Source organism: Bombus pascuorum, chromosome 8, assembly GCF_905332965.1.
Source record: "Bombus pascuorum chromosome 8, iyBomPasc1.1, whole genome shotgun sequence".
In the NCBI taxonomy this organism is placed as follows: domain Eukaryota; kingdom Metazoa; phylum Arthropoda; class Insecta; order Hymenoptera; family Apidae; genus Bombus; species Bombus pascuorum.
The window spans coordinates 12,253,458-12,276,120 of NC_083495.1; the positions used below are offsets into that span (position 1 = coordinate 12,253,458).

At 34.1% G+C, this 22,663-nt stretch overlaps 2 protein-coding genes across 7 annotated transcripts; both read right to left on the reverse strand.

Annotated features, from left to right (window-relative positions):
* Window positions 1-894: 894 nt before the first annotated feature.
* On the reverse strand, window positions 895-4,879 carry LOC132909744 (acyl-CoA Delta-9 desaturase). The gene is made up of 6 exons (XM_060964751.1): window positions 4,735-4,879; window positions 4,229-4,371; window positions 3,832-3,962; window positions 3,516-3,721; window positions 3,007-3,189; window positions 895-2,459 (listed from the first exon to the last, which is right to left on the reverse strand). The coding sequence occupies exons 1-6, from the start codon at window positions 4,842-4,844 to the stop codon at window positions 2,150-2,152; spliced, it is 1,083 nt and encodes a 360-aa protein (XP_060820734.1). The 5' UTR covers window positions 4,845-4,879; the 3' UTR covers window positions 895-2,149.
* Window positions 4,880-6,192: 1,313 nt separating this feature from the next.
* LOC132909743 (acyl-CoA Delta-9 desaturase-like) lies at window positions 6,193-20,916 on the reverse strand. Of its 6 annotated transcripts, none has more exons than XM_060964747.1 (7): window positions 20,051-20,916; window positions 19,714-19,924; window positions 11,903-12,312; window positions 8,874-9,004; window positions 8,394-8,599; window positions 8,100-8,285; window positions 6,193-7,583 (listed from the first exon to the last, which is right to left on the reverse strand). In XM_060964747.1, the coding sequence occupies exons 3-7, from the start codon at window positions 12,168-12,170 to the stop codon at window positions 7,268-7,270; spliced, it is 1,107 nt and encodes a 368-aa protein (XP_060820730.1). In that variant the 5' UTR covers window positions 12,171-12,312; window positions 19,714-19,924; window positions 20,051-20,916; the 3' UTR covers window positions 6,193-7,267. The 6 variants fall into 6 exon arrangements, with proteins under 6 accessions (XP_060820730.1, XP_060820729.1, XP_060820732.1 ...); XM_060964746.1 differs by lacking the exons at window positions 19,714-19,924; window positions 20,051-20,916 and adding exons at window positions 18,906-19,133; window positions 19,245-19,464; XM_060964749.1 differs by lacking the exon at window positions 19,714-19,924 and having other exon boundaries at window positions 20,767-20,916.
* Between the last annotated feature and the right edge of the window lie 1,747 nt (window positions 20,917-22,663).

The following is a 22,663-nucleotide window of genomic DNA, read 5'->3' on the forward strand; positions in this document are numbered from 1 at the left end:
CATTATAATTTGTGATATGTAAAATTGCAAAAGATAGTAGAATAAATTTCTTTAATTAAAGATGTTTAAAAAGTAGAAGAAGCGTCTCGCTTTCTCGGGTTAAAGACTAAGAAAGATAAAAGAAATAGAATACGATATCTTTCTAATTTGTTCTCTCTTCCTAATAAGAAGTGAGCGCGTAAAAAACACAATAATATTTGTACTCGACGACACTATTTGAAAAAACACATTAGAAAGCGTAATTGTAAAAAAGAAGAAGAAAAACCGAACGAAACTAAGATGATGTCGATGAAGATGAGGAACCTCTGGTACCTTTAAGAAAAGCACGTCGTGCTCTGCAACGATTTGCACGTGTATATTTGTAAAATTATTTGCAACATAGTCGATTGCAAGAGAGATTGTAAAGAAAGTGAAAAAAACATTGTACGCTTAATGTAAATGTAAACGACTGTCAGTTTTCTACTTGAACCTCTTCGAATATTTTTTGTTATAGTGATATTTGTTGTATTTAATATTTGTTTTTCTGAGAGACATTTCATCCTTGATAAAATATCCTTCTCCGTGTAAAGAATTAAAAAATTAGTTAAACAAACTCTCAGGCAAGGGTCTCCTCCGTTATCTTCAGAACTTTATTAAAAAAAGGAACAGTAGGTAGCAAAATTCTTTCTACGTTCAAGCATATGGTGAATCTTTCTTTGCCAAAAGTGTCTTAGAACATTAATTTCGAAGTACCACTACGAGAAACAAAATCCTTTCTCTTCGTTGATTAGTTAAAAAAAAAAAAAAAAAGGATGCTCAACATGTTTCTCATCGATCTGTACACTTTTACAGAACATTCGCCGTACCCATCATATATATTTTTCTGAAAATTGGTTGTCGCTATGACTACACGTGTCTGACCAATTCTTCGTTTCCATAGCATCTACTTATCTTCCTTCACCCTACTGGCTTTTCGGGTGTTCACTTGTGAGTATAAGAAGTGTGATAATTGTATGAATTCGCGTTACGATGGCGGTACGACGGTGTACACAGACGATTGATATCAAAGATTGCATAGAGATTAGCAATTAGTGTGAAAAAAGACGAGGGGGGCAAATTTCGCTAACGTTGTGCGAAATTTTGAAGAAAGTATATATGACGGTATTTTTCACAAGATCACCCTCGTTTTTTCTATGTGTTTTTTTCCATATGTATAAAGAAATAACTCGCATACGAGTATACTAAGATTTTTTCGCAGACGTACAAATATGTCCGTTCGCAGACGTTAACTGTGCAAGGAACTATCTGAGATTAGTTCTAAGATTTAATCTTAACTTTAAATAAAAGTGTGATGTGTTACCAGATTTTAAGAGACAAATATATATGTTGTTTTGTTACCAGATCAGGACGAAATGATTGATTTTATTCCATTTCGTAGCATGCCGATAATTATATAAGAGCATTCAGGGTAATCATTTCTTTCGTTTGATTAACTTCTTTCTCGTTGCATGAGTAGTAACGTAACTGGACGTTTGCTGAACGATTCATTTTGATAAATATGTAGCATTTAGAACGGACACACTTTCTCATTTTTTCCTTAATTCTCTTTCTTTCTTTTCTTTTTTTTTTTTTTGTTTTTATTTAATTCAAAATTAAATTCGTCGTTTGAATTTAATTGTAATCTCGTTTAAACTACAATTTGATGGAATCGCGATTTAGTAATTTAAGCTTGTTTCACATGGTGATTCCTGTTTCGTTATATTTCATTGGCATATTATTCTTCTAACACCGATCAACCTAGAGCAATCGATAGTTTCCCAATTTTTAATTGAGACGAAATGCTCTAATTAAACAATATATTATTCTCTACACAAAATGATTAACAAACTAAAGGTAGTTGAATGAAATTTCAATCACAGATGTTTAATAATCTTTTCTTCTTTATGTGGTTTTGTCATCAAAAATTATATCATTGTTATTATAAAATTAATATATTATCAAAATGTAACAAAGGTTCATATTCGTCAGTGAGTAATAATTTTTACGATTTGTCGATGCTCAGAATCATATGAAGTAACGTTGGTAAAGAAAAACGTTAAAAGTGACGATAAAAGAACAATAACATTTATCGTTTTAAGCTGCGACAAATCGGCACACTTTTATTTTCAGCTCAGTTCCTAACCATCAGCTTCATTCTTTTTGCGTTGTACATAGATTTTTCTTTCAGCTTTCCAAGGCCCTCCGCAAGCGTCATTTTCTTCTTGCTCACCTCGTGAAGCATTTCTCTAACATCCTCGGAATCAGTTGTTTGCAGTAAAGTAATATAACCGAGCTCGTGCCATATTTTGATGAAAAACGTGGCCCAACCGTCCGCGTAGCTGCCGAATTCACCGCATTTCCAGTCCCATGGTACCGTATAGTGATACATCGGCCAAAATGACTTCGTTAGGAAGAATACACTGATGTTGTCTTGTGGCAATCTGGAACCGTGAGTAGTTTGCTTTGGATTTGGCACTTGATCATGGACAAATTTTCGATACAAAGATTTCTTTAATTTTTTGTTGCGGTATCGATGTAAAATCTCTTCTCTAATTTCCAATTTCTCTATAAAAATTTATTTGTATGCAATTTCGTGATTCTTTCGCGTTGCTTCAATATTAAGAAGAGAATTTCTTTTTCGTTCGAATTGTTTTTTTTTTTTTATTGTTAACTAATGCACAATGTTTTATCGAATAATGGAGATGGATACGAAGCGATATTCACAACTAAAGAATATAATTTTCTAATTAAATTACATTGTATTTTACGAATTCAAGGAATTTGTTAATCTTGTCGAACAATTACAGCGAAATGATTAATCAGGGGATCGTTTGTATCAGTTTCATCAAGCTTCTTATATTTTCAACGAATTTAACATTTTATTGAACGGTGATTCCATCGTTGTCTATCCTGACAGTGCCGTGGCTACCAGGCATTTTAAAGAACAGTTTGTACAGTAAGCTAAAGGTATCTGAAATTTGCATTAACTTTTGCGTTTCCATACTCCAGATCAAGCGTGCACTGTTCACCAGCCAAGATACGTTCACCGTAATGGCGAATCGTAGTACTCCCGTGATCAGTATGCTTTCAGTCATCGATTCGTCCCAGTATTCCAGCGGCGCGTTCAATGGCAGTATTAGTCCGAATATTATGAATAATGGCCAGTAGAATCTGTGAATACAAAGAAGAGAAATTGGGTTACGAAGATGCGTGAAAAATTAGGAAATAAGTTAAATATTGAACGATTAAACGAAGAAAATATGTACGTTCGAAAAAATGGAATTATGCGAAGAAGAGTTAGTGGCAGAAATTATTAGGGGAGTGTTACATTGCCAAAGAACGAGGGTCTCTTGTTTGGAAAGAGTAAAAATAGCAATGCAAATTATTAGAAATGAAATTTAAACGAGTGGAAGCAACGAGTCAAAAATAATTTTTGATAGAATAATAAGAAATGTAAGGAAATTAGAGATTTTTAACGTTCGTTAAGAAGATCTTACTTGTTTTGAAACCAAACATAGCCATCTTGCTCGATGTCGCGTATATCGATCTCATGTTTGATCTCTTCAAGGTCCATACTCGGAGACAATATATTACCTACATAGTGACTATAGAAAAATCCTTTCTTATGATTGTACGGGTCTTTATCTGTCCCATAATACTTATGATGAAGCCTGTGGTATAATACCCAGTCGTGTATCGAACCCTGTAAACAAAATATAATTTATTAGGATAAGAACATGACAGGTGAGCTGTAGCAATAACAATTAACTTAATAACCGGTTAATCCCTTAAGCAGAAATTTCAGGTACCTACCACTCCTGCTAGGGTGTGAAGCAACATGAGGAGAAGCCTGAGAGATCCCGTGGCTTCGTACGTACGGTGAGCCCATAATCTATGGGCACCTGCTGTCACTCCGAGGCAACCAAGGATCGTTATAAACAACGCTGGAAAATTTATTGACTGATCACAAAAGGTATACGTTAGAATTTGATTATTGTTTTAATAGAATGAAAGGATAAAGCAATATGGATCATAAACCGTAATAATTTTTAGCCTTAATACTGTTTGTTCCTCGAACGAATAATAAATTAAACTCTTGAAAAGACTATATTTTAGTGGAGGGCACAGAACGATTGATGCGATAAATGTATCACAAGTTGCAAAATTCGCCGTGTGAAAGAAAAGAATAATAAAGTACGTATTTTCTTACTATAAATCACGGTCATCCATTTAGCGGAAGTGAACAAAAACCAGATAGCGTATACTCCAAGGACATGTATATAAATGTACCACAAAATAGCCGCCCATTTCATTTCTCGTTTCCTTGCTGGTCGTTTCTCGTCCAACATCGCGCTGTTTTTAAACAAATTGAAAATTACGCACGTCGCTCGAAAGTTACGCACGACGAAACATAATCGGCACACAATTTCATCTATTCAGAATACTAACTTAGATCGTTGAAAAATAAAATTCGATAAAAGTCACACAAAGTCGAAAAGAAAAAGACGAAAAATACATTTTACGAATACCAAATTGAAGTCTCCATGAAGGAATCTAAAAGATTTCGAAGACCGTTTACAGCTTAAAAATTTATGTTCTCTTTATATATTCTCTTAGCCGAGAATGTCACGAAGTCGAACAATACACTGGAAACGAGAGACAATACAATTTGAGAAGCGAATTCACTTGTTTAGGCGATTGTGGATCGAAATTTACCTTATTCTGTAGCACGAGACACACTTCTGAATAGTTGGGAAAGAACTACTTAAACGAATTCGAACCATAAGCCTCGTCGATCGACCTTTTGGCTTCTCTTTGAATCTCATTAATGACTAAGATTTCACTTCGTCATTTCCTTTTTTGTTTTGTTTTGTTTTAGCGTTTTTTGATTTGAAAATGAGTTCAAAGAATTGATCACGATTGCCGATAACCATCGCCCCTTTGATACGATGTTTAGCATTAGCTACAGTTGAAACTGCCTTTGAGATTTTGCTATTAGATGGAATTATTGGGAAACATTATAACATTATAAACAAATCAGTAATTTCAAAAACAGGAAAATAGAAATTAAAAGGGCTGCATTGCGTTGTCCAAAATTGTTGTATCAAGAAATTTTTCAATTAGAAGATTAAACAGTTTGTAAAATATGTGCAAATCTAAGAACACATGATTTCATTACTGCCACTTATTGCCCTGTATTGTTTATAAACTGAATCACCGGATTACATTAATTATTCGTCTTTATCAAAATATCTAAGAACGTGTGAAATCATCAATATTAATTTAGAATACAACCGCAAGGGTAACTTTTGAATAATTCTTGAAAAATTTCTAAATAATACACGAAGTATCAGAAATTATTTAAATTTTCTTTGTAATCAAAGAAATAAACGTATGGGAGAAATGTTAATCAGATCGAAATTAAAATGGAAATTTAGTAAGAAATATATAACGAGGAAGAGAGTTTCATAACTTATTGGTTTATGATCAGTAAAAATTGTTTATAGGTATGAATATTTTATTCCTTTACTTACAGGTCGATAATAAATTTTACGATTTTCATTACTTTTTTTTTTCTTAATTCGATTCTAACAGTAGTTTCATTAGATTTTACACAGTACAGATTTTCGTGACATTCGAATTAACATAGAATACATTTCAATCTCATAATATCGTGGGGCATTCGTATCCTGACCTATTGTGCGATTCATGGATTCTTTAGAGTATGTAAAAACGAACAGAAAGCAATTCTCAAGGTAATAAAAAGAAATTGAATATTTATACCTCATTTGCATATGGCCTTTGTTCAATTTCACACAATCGATTCTTTAATACAATAATTAAACAGATTCATGCAATTGCTCCATTTATAGTTTTATGAAAACATTTCCTTTTTAAATTCCCGTGCTGCTATCATTTAACATTATTTTTCTAATTATTTTTAAGAATGTCGCACAGCTGTGTTTTACAATTTTCTATATATATTTTCTAGATTTATTTTCTAGATTCGTTAGAATTTTTTACAAATAATTGTTAAAAGCTTAGGTATTAAAACTTGTTCTAACTAATCCCTAGAATATTTTAATTATGATAACTGGAACTCTGGAACTATGGTAACAAGCATCGCAATATAAACAAAATTAAATATACGTTCTGTAAAGAAGTCCAAGTGCATTCATTGACATTGTACATATATTTTATTTCTTATTTAAAAATAGAAACTATTTTGTACATTATGCTCACAAAGACGGCTTGTCTTAATCGACTAAAAATCGATTGACGATAGGTTCATTAACTTATGAGACCGACTTACAAGTTTCTCAAGTACGAAAAGCTGCAAATTATTTCAAAGAACACATAGTGAATTCTGCTATCAACAATCTCGTGAAGATTGTACATCCAAAAAGAAACTATCATAAGAGACGAAATTCACCTGACGTCTTCCAAATTTCTTAATACGTTCAATGCGGGAGGATTTTTAAAATCCCAATCACAGTGACGAAAATTTCCTCAGTTTTCTTTTTTTCGCTTAATTGTATTTGAAAATGACTGGAAATGTATTATTCAATATTGAAATTATTAATTTGGTTACAAATATTTAAAAATACCGATATATATAAATATATATCAAATTCTTGAATTTCTCGTGTCACTGAGAAAGAATAAATTAAAAGGAGATAGAAATTAGGTCTATATCATAAGAATAACGCGCGATCAAGAATCGTAGAAACAAAGGAGGAACCGTTGGAAGACGGTTAGAGCGATAGATGATCGAGCATGGAGATCTAAGAGGTTTACAGATTTTCGATATACATTGTACTTCAAGGTTCCCAACTAAAAGGATCAATATATAGTGTCAATATTTATCGATAAACCACATTTTCGTTAAGAACCTTGAAATATTGACAATATTATTGTTCGTCTAATGGCATAAAGTGGCTATCGCCACTATAGAAACATTGATACATTGATACGCTTGATACATGTATCGATTTCGTCGCACTGAAGCAGCTTCTGCTCGATACATATAATACTTACAACAATAACATACACATATTTATATGTATGTATATATATACATATAAAACAATAACATATAAAATTCACCGAACGACACAAGAAAAAATCACAACATGGTGATTCATAATTCGTGTCATACACTCCTGTACGTTCAATTGTTCAATTGTTCGCAACACTCGCAGAAATAGAAGGAACACAACGTCAACGTGTAATCACTAAGAATACATTGTCACTCTTTCTTCCTGTCCATCTGTTTTAATTCCTGGAGATCCTCAATTGGAATGTCGGCATCACCGTAGCCCCAAACATGACTGCCATCGCCAGATCTGATCGCTCTGCGCCGAACCATCGCTGGTGACACGTATTTACGATTGTAAGCCCAACCGATGTGTGCAAAAGCGTCGATGAAGCCCGTAGTCAAGTTGAACGTGTAGTTGCCAAGTTCTCCAGTCTTATAATCCCACGGAAATACGTGATGAAAGTTGTGCCAACCTTCGCCTAGGGCCGCGATCGAAACCACCACGTTCTCCACTGGAGAGATGTATCTGAAAAATTTGCAAAATTTTTATTTGATTTTAAAGAAGAAAGCTCTATCGATAGAAGCAATATCATTTGAAGTATTTTACGACGAAGGAGAATATACATAGAATGCAAGTTTCACTAAACGAGAAATCTGATCGCAAACGGGTACTTAGTTCAGAAACTAAAAATCATATGAATATATTTCAGACTTAAAACAATGACGCAGAATTAAATCAATAAATCCCCTCTGAAATTATGGAGAATTTTTGTGATCTCGTGGGAGAAAGTTTCTTTGATGGAGGTAATTTTGTGCAAAGTATTGATTTCACGATAATGGAGAAAATTGGATCTTTGTACAAATTTATATTTTGATGAACACTCAAATAAATGGATTCTAATCAGAGATTTATTTCGCTGATTAAAATGAACGGAGAACTGAAATTTCACACGTGCAAGCGTGCGATGTCGTCTTCGAGTAACTCGAAACATCATAATTTCGATATTTGTGATTTGGAATTTATTAAAAATTGATTGCTTACTTATCGTAAGGTCGTTGGCCCCACATGTGAGCCACGCTATTCACGAAGAAGGCTATGTTGAGCGTAACGCAGAAACGAAAGTTGAAGTTCACCCAGAAAGATGTCCAGACAGATTCTGACCAGAAGTAGCAAGGCACGCCGACCGGAAATCCAATGGTTAGAAGGGCAAACAGAGGTATGTAGTATCTATAAATGAATATATCGCTCAACGAAACTTGTCAAATTATTGGAATTAATTCTTAGTATTCAGAATCATAAATTCTCGAACAATATTTTTTTTCTCGATGGATTTACCTCTTTTGCCACATGACAAGTGGATCAGCTTCCAAGTCGCTCATGTCCACTGCTTTTCGTTTTGCCACGACATCAGGATGAGGTGTCGTAAAAAGCCAGCCCACGTGGGCGAAGAAAAAACCCCTTTTCGCGTTGTGGGGATCCGCATCGGTTTCGCTATATTTATGATGTACCCTATGGTCCAACGCCCACGCGTACACGTGTTTCTGTAGATGAAAAGTGTTCGTAAATCATTTAGATATCGTTAAATATTTAGGGAAATTAAAAAAGAATAATTACATTTCGACGTTCGAATTTTTTTTAGAAATTTTTTTAGAAATAATTTAGCTATCGGAAATTAATTTCTTAGATACCTTGGTCGAAGAAAATTAATCTTTCAGTAGTTGGTTATTGAAAATTCGTTTCTAAAGAACCAGTTAATTATTAGAAGATAATTTTATAAAAATTCATAAAAATTGGGATGAAAAGAAAATTACGAACTTGTCCAGTTATGGTGAACAGTAATATTAGTAAGAATCGAAGAGGCCATTTCGCTTTGTACGCCCTGTGAGACCACAACCTGTGCGCCCCCGCGGTTATACCGAAACCGGAAGTGTATATAACCACGAACGCTGCAACAAAACGCATCATAATATTCATAGCTCTGGCTTTTGAGTCGAACGTAACAAGTGTATTTCTAGTTCTACTCTCGCATCAGATATATTTATAATCTGAATTTGATCACATACAATGTATTCACAGTACAGACATATTTATATTATGCAATATATTTAATTTAATCATCTAAACAGTAGCCTGAAATCCTCAGAATGATAAGACAAAAATTTATTTCTGTTATTTTTATTATCGTACCGATTATCGAACTTGATATCATTAATTACACCTTTAGTTTTCTCAATCTCTTTTATCCTCTCCAATTCTAAGAAAAATTCTAAAACTTAATTTAATGCCGATTAATCCTCGTTCGTACAAATCATTCGATCCATCAAACTTGTTTACGATGTACCTTGCAAATTGGAGAAAATATTCCACGACGATCAACAGTTGTTCGTTACAACAGTCTTGCATAATGTTTCGGAAGCATAAGAAACGGATTAAGTTTGCGTATTACTAACACCACGCAATCAGATTATTTTCAGTTCGTTCATATTCTCGCTTTCATTCATCTTCCTGTCTGTTTTGATTATCGCGTGAGTCATTATCAAATATTTGAGGATTTGTGCGTTCCACACGCGCGGTTAACCAAAATCAAGAGGAGTGTTCTGATTCTGATATTAGCAGGTGATTAAACTCGAGAACGATTCGCTTCTGTACTCTCATTCATGCTTGTTTCTTCGGGTTTCCAACATTTTTAAATATTACGCTCTACATCCAAGATCTTAGTGTTTTAAAGTTATAACAGTTTAAACGGACGAAAGAATTTTTTAATTTCTATTTCTCGAAACGAAACGAAACGAAAATTTTGTAAATTTCTATTTCTTAATGAAAATAATTATTTACAGATTGTGTCGCGGATTTCAAGAAAAATTTTTATAAACACTTTATTTTATTTTATTTTGCGCTATACGTCGGAGTTATTCGCGTTATGGTCGAGAATTAGTTCGGCTTGTCGAGCATCGATGACGAAGTCCACGTAATTTGCGAGGCCAAGAACAGTGTCATAGATTAATAATAATCGGAAAATGGCCTCGGTTTATTTCTGTCGTCGGTTCGAATTTTTGCAGTAGAACCGTTCCGAAGTCAGCACGCAACGTACTTCCGTCGTGGCTCTCGTTTCTGAAATGCATTATGTAATCATCGAGCACAAAAGTTTTATCTAATGATTTACATGTCGCTTTCTATCGTTCCTAATCGTAGAGAAAGTATGTTCAAATGTTAGTAGAATTTATAAACGTGAGTAAAGAACAAGGATATTATTTAGAAGCAAGATATTATTGGAGAAATTTTTACAAAACCGCTGTTTAGAAGACCCACCTCCGGCGATCTTAACTTCGACTTATTAAAAACTTATTAACAAAATAATTTTTATAAGTAGAACGTACGCTTTTGACACTAGCTGCACATTTAAGCAGTTAGCACGTGTTGTATACAATTGTTCTCACATTTACTGTTTTGTTTTGATTCGTATTAGGTTTGAGTCAGTTTGATCTTCGTCGGCCTTACTCAGAAGTGTGATCCTGATAACGTATGTGATGGTCAAGGTCACTGGAGGAGAACTCTTTAAATAGCAGTTTTATCGACGTTTTTCTTATACCTCGAATTTTCCCGTTTTATTCCTACGCTTTTTTATTTTTCTAATTGCTAATACAACTTCGACAAGAATATTGTAGGATCGGAATTAGAATCATCGATGACCAACAATATATATTTATATATCCTCTTGCGTGAACCTGCGCGATCGATACTTAATCTGATTGTTAAGTACTTCGCAGAATTTTCGCAGCCGAGTTAACTATTTTTCAGTACGATACATAACGTATGATAGCACAATACTTATTGATTTCTGATTCTGACATATAAGCACAATGCGTATGCATATGTATATTAATCATTGAGAATGCTGAATAATAATAAGTAATAACCGATGAATCAGACAGAAATTAAAATTTCAATGTTTTATCGATTTGATAAACGAATTATCTGAATATCTGAAGAAATGTGGCCTTCTATCCTGAATGAGAGTCGTGAAAAAGTAATATTGAAGTATCGAAAAGAGTAGGTGTGATTATATCGCTACTATTGTTTTATTCTTTAATTTAATCTTCTGTTATGTCACACAATCTATCGTGCTGATACTATATCATCTTCAATGTGGAGTATTGTGAAACGATTCTTACATTGTGGATTACTCTCTTTGGATTGCTCCTTCTGCATTTGAATTTCAGTTCGATTAAACTTACTTATTTTTTATTTTCCGCTATATTTTTATTTCTATTATCTCCTTTTTATACGATATACTTATTTTTCGCTATTATACAATCTGTCCTACGATCGAACAATTTCATACTCAAGGATACTTTTTTTTACCCTTGATTGACGAAAAATAAATATTATCCTTTCAGCAGCTTTCTAGGTTATAAAAAAATCAATTTCTTTCCTGGATTCATACGGCGTGTCATCGATCGTATACAATATACAGTCACCCACAAAAGTCTTCGTACATTCTATAAAAGGTTTCTTCGAAAATCAATTTCATCTAAACGAAGCATGTTAGAACGTCGTACAACGACCACATATTGTTACACAGATACACCGTTAATTTTTTTACACGCAAAGCAATGATAAAACAGTTCTTAGTCACTCTAATTAATACAGAGTGCAATAACTTGGTAGTCAAATTTTCTAGCATGTCATTTGAACAACAATGCTTTTCGCATATGGTAAACAAAGATGTTCGTGAGTAACTGTATGCACACGGTATATCGTTGAACACGACAGTGTGAAAGATACGGAATATTCCCTCATCGATAATAATAACTACGAACAAACAGAGTTTCGATTACACTTACCCCATAACGTGGTAAGAAGCTTAGCTTCGGCGAAGATAAGGTATAATCCGTAAATGCAGCCTACGTGAACGAAAGTTAACGCGATGAAATCCGGCCACGTGATACGAGGAACATATTCCACTTTACTGCTACGGTAAGTTTCGTCAACCGCCAAATAGTCGTCTGTTTCAGCCAACTTACGATTCTTCGAATCGTTCTCCTTATATTCATCTTTCAATTGCGACACTTCGCACGCGCTGGCTGGAACTCGATCCTTGCTCGGAGACATTTTTATTTCACTTTTCACGAATTCGTCAGAAAATTCTAATTCAATGGAGGAGGAAGATCTTCAGACGTTATTCAAATTTATTTCTTGCATCGTAGTTTCTTTCGAAGGTGGTGATATCAGTTGGGTCGACGAAAAATATTTTCTGCAATAACAACAGGTGAAGCGATTATTTTTAACTTTTTATTCTATAGTTATTATGCAATCGAAGCTTAATGGAAATATAATTTGAATATAAAGTATGTATCCTTCAGGAAGAGCAATTCTCTCGTGATTTTTCATTCGTTAAGAATTAATGTCGCGTTACACCGAAAAGTTAGACGAGATTGATAGCTGTTATGAACGATCGGCTTCCTTCGGCTTTCAACCATCATTCTGGAAGTTTAATTCAATTTTCAAATATACTTCATACGTCTTTTAAGAAATTTTCACAATTTATATTCCATCCTTTCATATATTATATATTAGTTCGGTATTAAATTATTCGGAAGTTTATTAAACCAAACGGACTGTGTATTTGCCTAATGACAGATTTTCCTTTTGGGAACTTAATTCGAATTATAATCACGTGTCTTTGAATAAAATTCCGGAATTTGTATTACTTCCTTTACTATAAGTTATATATTATTTAGGAAACGTGTTGAACAACTGCGATAGTTTATCAGTAATAAATTTATTCCCTTTTTTATGTAATAAATTGTAGAAACAACGTACAATGTTTCTTCCGGCTATGCGATCTGTGTAGCTTGGTTCTATAATAAATGAATACCTATGAATCGTTCAATCACTGTAGGATATCACTATACGCAACCAATGGTTGAGCAAGACTGAGTGATACAACCCGACTGAATGTTAAACGATAAACTCTATCGATCGTAGATATTGCCATGTGTGGTATCACTACATGCGTTGATAAAATAATTTATTTTCAGATACTCATTACCATCGCACGTGATTGTATCCTTGTATTTTGTGAGTATCTTTTTAGTTTACGTATCAGTTCCGACGATCTGCAGAAAGTTCATTGACGATCTTTATAGGTATTTTGTAAAACGAGAAATTACATTGAGAGAGAACAAAAAAGTAAAGTTGGAAAATTACAACACTGAATTTTTCTATTGCAATTTGCAAAATTACCAAAGTTTCTAGATATTCAAGAAGGTGAATTTTCAAATAAGTTCCTGGTTTGAATTAAATATTTTAATAGAATAATTGTTGCTATAGAAACACCGTTGCATGTTATGTTTTAAGTGGTGTACGTTTATCACAATTTGCACTTTCCGATGATATCTACACCTGGTTCGAAGAATTGCCTTATGTTATGTTATGTTATTGGTAATATTCTCCGAAACGCGACAGCAACGTTCAAGCATCCTGTCCTTTACTAATATATTGGCTAAAATCTATTATTTACTAGATAAAATATAGATGGATAATCGAGTCAGGCATTAGTCTCGAAAATAAAGGACAAGCAAACGAAATATTTCGACGCTTCTACAATGACACATTGAACTAGAAATAACTTAGAATCATAGATAATAATGTCGAAAATCAATTTAAACGAAATTAAAAAAAATACTTCTTGTTCGAATCGTCAAACAACGACTAAATATCGTAACGAAAAATTATAAAAGATATTTAACTTTTAATTTGTTTCGTTTCTAAATATTTAAGTCTTAACTATAGAAATTTTGTTGCTATTATCGCAAATAATTTTTCTTCATACGTGCGTAATCATCTCTTTTACAAATCCTAAAATTCCCACCGTGTTATATTATTCCAATAAACTGAAAACTCAAAGTCGTTTCAGAGACGATTGGTTCATGCCTAAAGCATAAATTTTTCACCAAATGGTTTGATTTTGCTTCAACTTTCTTTTATATTGTGCACCACGAAGGGTATTAAAGGGGCAGGAAGGAGGAATGTTATCGAAAAACGTTCTATTAGAAAGACGAAAAATAGCGGAGGGTAATGTGTCTGGCGCCAGTCTTTCCGAGTATACGGATTTCATATTCGTGTTCTTACTTAAACGTATCGTGATTCTCGTAAAAGTTGACGTAGTTACGAACGTTGATGAACACTCAATAAAGGAAACGGATACAGGAGCGATACGACTGGCGCCACGTATCTTGAACACTAGGGGGTGGAGGTAATATTCCTTTGCTATAGGTGACCATGGTCGTTTTTATGTTGATGCGTTAGAAAAAGGTGCACAGTAAAACGGAGAGAAGGCATTCCGTTGGAATAATTAATTAAGAATATTTTAATTAAAAAGATAGTCAAATTTTCTAAAGCAGAATTGATATTCAGGGAAGATATTATTCTCTGTTCGGTTTCAGATCACGTGGATGATGGATATTATTCGCATAGCATTCAACAATATGAATACACTTTCTTTTTCACAATTTTCGACTTTTCCACTCTTCCAATACGAGATAGTTATATTACGAAATGAGTTATAGCCCCTTGTATTTCGCGACGTCGCGAGTGCTTCGTTATTTTTCAATCAACGCGTCCAGTTTGTTCTCGGAACTCGATCAGACGTTCACGGAAAATTACGTTACGAATCGAAACGGTATTTACGAATCTCGTTAAGGACCCCTTGATTGGACAATACGTGCCGCCTATATGTAGGCGACTCGTAAATAAGTGTAAAGCTACTGTGTCAGACTTCGGCCAAACACGTTTGGCCACATTTCCATGACGAAGAAGATACTCCTTAGAGCTTTTGTACGTAGGAAATGCAAAACTTGCTTCGCTAATACGCTCGGTTAATTTCCGACTGCAAATCGATACGGTACGTTTGCCGTTTCGGAAAAGATCAACCCTGTTGCAAAATGCAAGAGCTGCCGTCGACTGGTAGACGGTGCAAACTCTTTCGCCACCCTCTGCTCATTGCTCTACGTCTTCTTGTATATAGAATACTTGCGCGTGATGTATACCTCTGAGATGTTGAAAGAAGCATAAGAGAGCATAAATACTAGGACAAATACGGTCAAATACAGTCGTCGATTCTGAAAAATATTTTCTTACGTGACGTGATGATACAATGACCGTAGTATTTAACGATCTAAATATTATCCGTATTATTATATCGATTTCAACGAAGATATTCAGAGAAATATGTAACAGGCATTCAGAGTATTAAGAGCGACATGAAAAATTTATCTTTAAATTATAGAAGCCTCAATATGAATTTCATGCAATGAATTATACAAAATCGTACGAATGAATTATTTAGAACAGAATACTTGCAGAAACTATTTTCGAACAAAGATTGACACAGCTCTGCATCGTTTGCTTCAAAAACACGAAGCAGAGGTTTACAAAGTTGGGGCCACCAGGATTTTAGCGTAGAAAGTTACTACGGAAATTTGCTGCGGTAATAGACTGTTTATACCGCGTCACTTGGAAATTTTTCGCCAAGTTTTATACGTCGACGTCGACGAAGTATTGTTCTTCACAGGTACGATGCAAATAGTTATAATAATGGCATTGAGCAATCATGGACGATAAATGGTGGAACTTGGAAAATTCACAAAGTCTTGCATCTTGTAAAAAGGTACAGACTTCTGAATCTAACTGTAGCCAAGTCTGTCGGAGTGATAAACATGCCAAAGCGACGAACTTTATGTAGTGTTTCTTATGGAGTTTGATGTTGTATTTCATTGAAATACGTAATAGAATTGAAATATTGAATCTCAGTTTTCTATCGACGAATTTGTCTCATTCATGTAGTTAAAAAATATATTCGAAATTAACGTGTACACTCAGCGCCGAGTTATTCCTGGCCAATGTTATATCAATTTGTAATAAACGCTTTATTTTACATTTATCGAACAAGTTATAATATACTATTAACGTGTAAATATTATTTTTTCCAATAATTAGCATCGAAATTTTGCACCCCGAGAATATTTCATAAAGAGCTATGCATTAATTTCCCGAACAAATATATACACGTTTTACATATCAATCGCGTTTTAGAATTTTCATCATAGTGTCAATCTTCTCTGCAAACATTCCATCCTGTCTTCGTTATTAATTTTTTTTTTCTAGATTTATTTTGGATTTATCAGCTCTCAAAGAGACACGTGTAAATATCCAGTAAGATCTAATACAATCTAAAATTGAATTTAATCATCGTAAAACGATCGTGCTCGAAATAAGAAACTTGATTAAGAATAATTACGTCGAATACACGGTTGGAGCTTCGCCCATTATTTTTCTTTTATTAAACATTCGCTATAGCCATGTCCTTTGGTAAATGATGATTAATTAAAACGCAACATGGTAAATGTTGGTAATTAGCTAATGTAAAGAGCCACGGCATGTAACGAATGGGGAAAAAGAAGAATCTAAGGCAAATGTTGCAATCGATGTAGATAGACAAACACAATAGCGATCGTATTTGATGGAGAAAAACCGGAATACGAACGACAGGAACGATTTTCCTTCTTCCTCGTCGGGGGAGGGTGGGCGTCTTAATGGAAAAAGACACCGTTAAGAAGAGACAATTTAGAAACTCGTAAAAAGGCGCGAAGCACTTGGCATCACGAAACTGCAAAAAGATTATTTTCAGAGTCTCGTTGCGCAATAGTTTATCAACTAACATCACTGATATTAAGGAATCAACAAGTTATACGCAATAAGTGGTAAATATCTTCTTTACAATTTTTGGTATTTTACTTGTAACACCTGTCACTTATGAAATGCCTAATAACTTCTAATTTCTAATTTGTAATATTCTCTCGAATAATTTTCCATATTTTCGATACTGGACATAGTTTTATGGTTGTTAGTAGTAAAGAATTTCGTGTATACGAGAAAGAAAATTCTGCGATTCATAAATTTGCAACGATCTAAAAAATTTCATTTTGCAATTTTTCTACTTTTTATCGCAACGAAGCGAAAAATAATCGATCAGCTTTCGATATTACAAACGCATTATCCGCTTACAAGCCCATTTCAGACGACATTTAAGGATAAATAAGCAAAATAAAGAAGGAAAATAGATTATCGACGATGCGTTTATACAAGGCAGTACGTGAATGAATACATCAAGATCGATTAGTGACGCACGAGACTAATAACTATGTGTTTTTACAAATGTGGGACACAATTTCTGTGTCGTGGCTCGCCTTCCATTTACGACGATATAATCTTTAATCAGAATTTATTGTTGAGAATTCATAGTTCACGGCCGAATCGTTCTTCCCTTTGGTAGGTCGTGATTCTCTATTGAAGTCGATGTGAACCGATCAACCGATGACAATCGAAATAATATCGTTCGTAAACTGTAATAATTTCATTGAACAATTTTTATTTTTTATTGATCTTCGTTCTTTTTAAATTTACGTTCCATCACAGAAAAAACAGAAAATGAAATAAAGAAGACTGAGGTCAAAGTTCGCAGTGATCTTTAAGTAATCGCAGGTCTCATAATTGAAAATGAATAGGTGTCCGCGCCCGATATTACGCCACTTACGAGTAATGACGTATACTCTTTGTATCTATAAAGACTTGTTACGAGTCTCTTAAGGCTATCTGATATAGTGATGAATCATTTGAACACACAAGTGTAAGATGGATACACGCACTGTATTTAAAACGCAACCACATAAGACCCAATCATCGATCTGAATTCCTATGTAACGTTTTGTAAACGAATGGCGAGCTGGTCTTTTTGCCTTTGGTCTCGCTTCTTACGTGTACGTTAGGATTTACGATTACATAATTGAAAAAAATGGCAGCTTTGTACTTTAATAAAATATTGATCGATCGTGTGATCGAACTTGAGCAAATTCAGTTCAGGCAAAGGAGCATACTGTTTCTGCGAATCTTTAAATAGGATAAGATAAAATTTGTAATAGAAAATCTCGTAATTGCGATCATTGAAAGCTTATCGAACTAGTTATTAGAACTAAATATAAGTATCGCGTAATTCGCGATCGAAATACGTGTTTTATGTTACTATGAAATCGTACCTCGATTATGCTTATATTTCATTCATAATCGAGAAACGGTTTAACCATCAATCACTACCGATTTATGTTTCCTGTTTATGGCAATTTCCATTGGAACGCCTGACTCAAAGGAGCACATAACTTTTAACCTTGATTATCTTAAATCATTGAAGTCGTAACAAATTTATTTCCGTTTATAGAACTCGTATTTTCCATTAAGGTAGATTAGCACGAGACGAATATTCCACTTCAAAATTGTTAGAAATTTTCCGTCATATGTACGCAATCGTTATATGAAAAATTTGTTACATTTTGAAACTTCGAAACTTACAATTATCGAAACAATGAAAGTATCTACATATATAGATACTGGCAATTTTGGCAAAATTGTTATTGATTTTTATTAAGGCAAAGAGATATATTCTATATATTCGTTCATTCTCGGCGCATTCTTTTAATTATGATCATTCATATACAGTTTATTTAAGACACACTAAACATTGGTAGTTGTAATGTTGGTAAAATGAAACGAAACACACGATGTTTCTAAACGGACGTTTACGTAGTATTATGTAGCACAGTAAGATATTACATCAATTCCCCGCGAAGTGTACGTAGCTAAAAAATTATTTGATTAAATAAGAATTCCACAACGCATACGGAGCCAGCGCCTATAAATAATTATTCTCATCATCGCGCTCCAAGGCTGAATCTAACATGAACCACGTACGAGTACAAGTATATCGTATATACGTGATACAGGTGCACGTACTATGCAGCTGATGATGATCCAGCGGATCACGTCGATGTTTTCACGTGTCTCTTCAAGCCAAATCTAACCAGATGTCGATCTAAAAATATACTCGAAAAATAGAAACATCGCTGTCCATGGTATTGGCATAGTCGTCTATCATATTAGCGTGCATCGAATGCGTACCTCGCAGAGGTATTGTTCGACTGGCGTAGATGGGCGTTGCGATATCGTTCGTGTAATTAGGATCTAAAGGGGCGTTTAGATTAATATTATTACCAAAATATTTAAGGTTTTCGACATTGTATCGTCAATATATTAATAGATATATATATATCGATGGTCTAGAAAGACTCTTACGTAGGATAATGTTGAGAACCATAAATATCGACAATAATATTGATCGTCTTTAATTCTCCTCTACAATAAGATTGCGTCGGACGCAGTTAGGGTATCCCACATTGCAGGCTGGTTGGAACACGGTTAGTAGTTTAGCCAAGTAGCAAGTAAAGCTGAATTTACATTGCTCGCATTGGAGGATCATTGCGAATGAAACGAGAATGAAAACGAAATGATGTTTTTTTATGAATCGTTCGTAGCGATCATCCGCAATGATACAGTGCGAATTTGGTTTTATTTGCTATGTACTTAAATATACTTAAACTATTCGCCGTGCCTGAATCAGTCTGAAGAGGCCGATCCTTGTCAACAACTTTCGAGGTCACTCAAGCCAGATAAGAAAAAGATTCCGCTTTGGCTCTTAGAAATTGTCAAGGCAAGGCGTGGATCAATTAAACTGACGTGTGTGTATACTCTCATACATACTTACGTAAATTGACGGTAGAATTAGATATTCAAGAAGCACGTAGAAGTCGATAAGAGATATTGGTTCGTTGTCTCGTCTATGTCTCCATACGCTTTCTTTTTTCGTTATCGATTTAACGAAGAAAAAAGTACAAACTTATCATAGTGCACCTGTTTACCTTCCACTCGTATGACGACACCACTTTATGAATCATTTTTTCCTCTAACACTCGATTCTGTTTATTAAAAGCGATCAAACAGTCATAATTTAACACGTGCATATCGTTGACAGCTATCAGTTACATATATTTTATCACCGGTATGACGATTATCTAATCGATCGATCTTCACAGTACACTTACCTTTCCAATATAATTTTCTATCGAATACCCACATGCAAAATCCATCAAAATTCGCATTATATATTCGTAGTAGGCTTCTTTATTTAGCTGATCTTCGGATCAAATGATTCATCCTCATATTTATCATATCGTGTTATATCACTATTTCAATGATCATCCCATCTATCACTCACTATAACATGCTTGACTCTTAAACATGGTTTTCCAAATCTCCATTAAACACGTCTTATTTGAAAATTCGAAGGAACTTCGCGCCAGAGAAGCATTTCCTAGCATTTATCAGTTCACATTAAATCACCATTTAATAAGATTATCTGATCGCTTATGATTCATAATATCCGCTTCTTCGACACGATTGTGTATGTTTTCACCTCGCAAATTCCAAGAAACTTTCGGAAAGCAGATTCCTCTAAACATCTGATTAGAACCGAATTGAAACACCTGCGATGGCGCGACTACTATCACGACGAATACGTAGAATTAGACACAGGTGTTCTCTTCAGGTGTTTCGCGGATCTTTCGAGTCAATCAATTGGATCATGATAAGTCTCAACTGGAAGTTCTGGAAATTGGGGTTTTACGATCGCGACATCGCATCAGTTGGAACGATCTCTGATAGCGACGAAGATTCTTCGAAATAAGGAGGAGAACTTTTTCGAAGAATTTCGGATATCGATTGGTTGAAAGTATTTAGATATGTGGTAGAAATGGATTACAGTGTGACACCTGTTCCTTCGTGTGATTTCTAGCCGCTTGCATGCTTCGTTCCGCGATCCGCGTGGAATAAACACTGTTCTGATCGCAAACTCGCGCTCCTCGAGTAACAAACTCGCTCGTTCCGTGCGCGTGTACTCACGCCGCCACGAAACACGCCGACTAGACACGGATTGGCACGAAGCATGGGGATCTTTGGTTAGATCTGGTTCCTTGTGTTACACAATACGTTATTAGCTAATAAATAATAATTAGCTATGTCTTTAGAAATGAATACGCATCATGCGAAAGACTTTTAGTAAAAAATGTATAAATACGTCTTAGAATTCAATGGAAACGAGAAAACTGATATTTATAATTCTGTATAATATACATATGCTCGTTTTGTGAATAGAAAATTATGTATTTTTTCCAATGTTCGAATGTTATTAACAAATTTCCTTGTATCCTTCGCGGATGACGACAGATGTAAGAGATATACGCAATACCTCTTTGGAAATAATTATAGAGCTTGATGATGAAGAGTTTCCGCGGTATCTGTTTTTATTTTTATATAACATAGTCAACATAGCATAGGGTTCTTCAGTGAAATTGAAATCTCTTCCCTCGATGAAATAGTCGCTGCTCGACGTGATTCTTCGTTGAATCTCGCACGATATTTTGTAGGGAGGGAAGGTATAATTCTGCCACGAATTTTCACAATATGTCCAAAAACGTAACTTATATAAAAGACGCAAATTAATACGTTGCATTCGTGAAAATTTATGATACGATCGATCTGCAATTCGAGAGAAGATTTTATACGGTAGACGAATTGATGAATTTCATCGACGTTAACCGTTTCTGAAAAATGAAATACTAATCGTACGTTCTGATCCTAAAATTAAGGAACTTTCAGAAAGTGCGTCGTAATCGATAAAAATCCAATTAATTTTAATTTACAAAATTCTATTTATTTCTTTACGAATTCAAATCACCAGTTAGTGGTACTTCTGGCAGCAAAGTTCTCGTGTAATTTCTTTTTCGTTGTACAATATTCATACTCCGAGCCATCGTAAAACGAAAAATCTCAGGAAAATCTGGAGATCAGTGATGTGATAAGATTTAAAGATAATTAGAGATAGAGACGCGCAAAATGCTACGCGACTAGTTACGTTTTTCACTATGTTCTCTGATAATTGACTATTATAAATAGACTAAGAATATGTTACTCGAATTGATACGCTACGCGTTACGCGAAATTCTAGTGGCGTTGAAAAATATCGAATAAATTGAAAAATAGCAAAAAGTAACGTCGATTTCATAATTGTTCATGCATTTACATGTGAACATTCTCTTTGTTAGTGCAAGGACGAAGAAACAAAGCATTTATCTTTATTATTATTCGCGCACGGTTTATTGGAAAGATACCGTTGTATTTTACTAGCAAAATATTGCAAAATATTTATTTCTATATAACTGTAATAATATAACTTGATTTGTATCACTTTTAAATATCTTGTTTACACAAAATCGATAAGTCTGGTTCATGTATTAAATAGCGTTTTTAATTCCATGATGTCAGATGTTTATTTTTTAAGATTATACGTCAGTCTGTAGCGGTAGTTACACAAGAATCAACCTTGCAAGTCTATTATACCAGTTTGAATTCAAAAGACGCGTTTAAATAAATGTTTCGAATATCTTACATTAATTTTATCCTTTGTTATTATTAATAGACATTTTAAAGATTATTTAAAATTCATATCTTCATTAATAATCCTACGCCTGATCATCGATATTATACAATTTTGAGAACATGGAGCAAATTTGTCAATCCTATCGTAGATTCTGTTATTTCAAACATTATTTTGATGAATTCGTATCTTCATTAATAATCCTATGCCTGATCATCGATAT

What these genes read in the sequence shown, in the direction of transcription:
- LOC132909744 (XM_060964751.1), bottom strand. Translation starts at nt 4,844, where the DNA reads ATGAGATTCAAAGAGAAGCCAAAAGGTCGATCGACGAGGCTTATGGTT. An exon ending in GTCTCGTGCTACAGAATAAG is followed by an intron (nt 4,372 to 4,734) that starts GTAAATTTCGAT and finishes GTTTAAAAACAG; the next exon opens with CGCGATGTTGGACGAGAAAC. An exon ending in TTCACACCCTAGCAGGAGTG is followed by an intron (nt 3,722 to 3,831) that starts GTAGGTACCTGA and finishes TTTTGTTTACAG; the next exon opens with GGTTCGATACACGACTGGGT.
- LOC132909743 (XM_060964749.1), bottom strand. Translation starts at nt 12,170, where the DNA reads ATGTCTCCGAGCAAGGATCGAGTTCCAGCCAGCGCGTGCGAAGTGTCG. An exon ending in TGTTCACCATAACTGGACAA is followed by an intron (nt 8,600 to 8,873) that starts GTTCGTAATTTT and finishes TTTCATCTACAG; the next exon opens with AAACACGTGTACGCGTGGGC. An exon ending in CTTGTCATGTGGCAAAAGAG is followed by an intron (nt 8,286 to 8,393) that starts GTAAATCCATCG and finishes ATTCATTTATAG; the next exon opens with ATACTACATACCTCTGTTTG.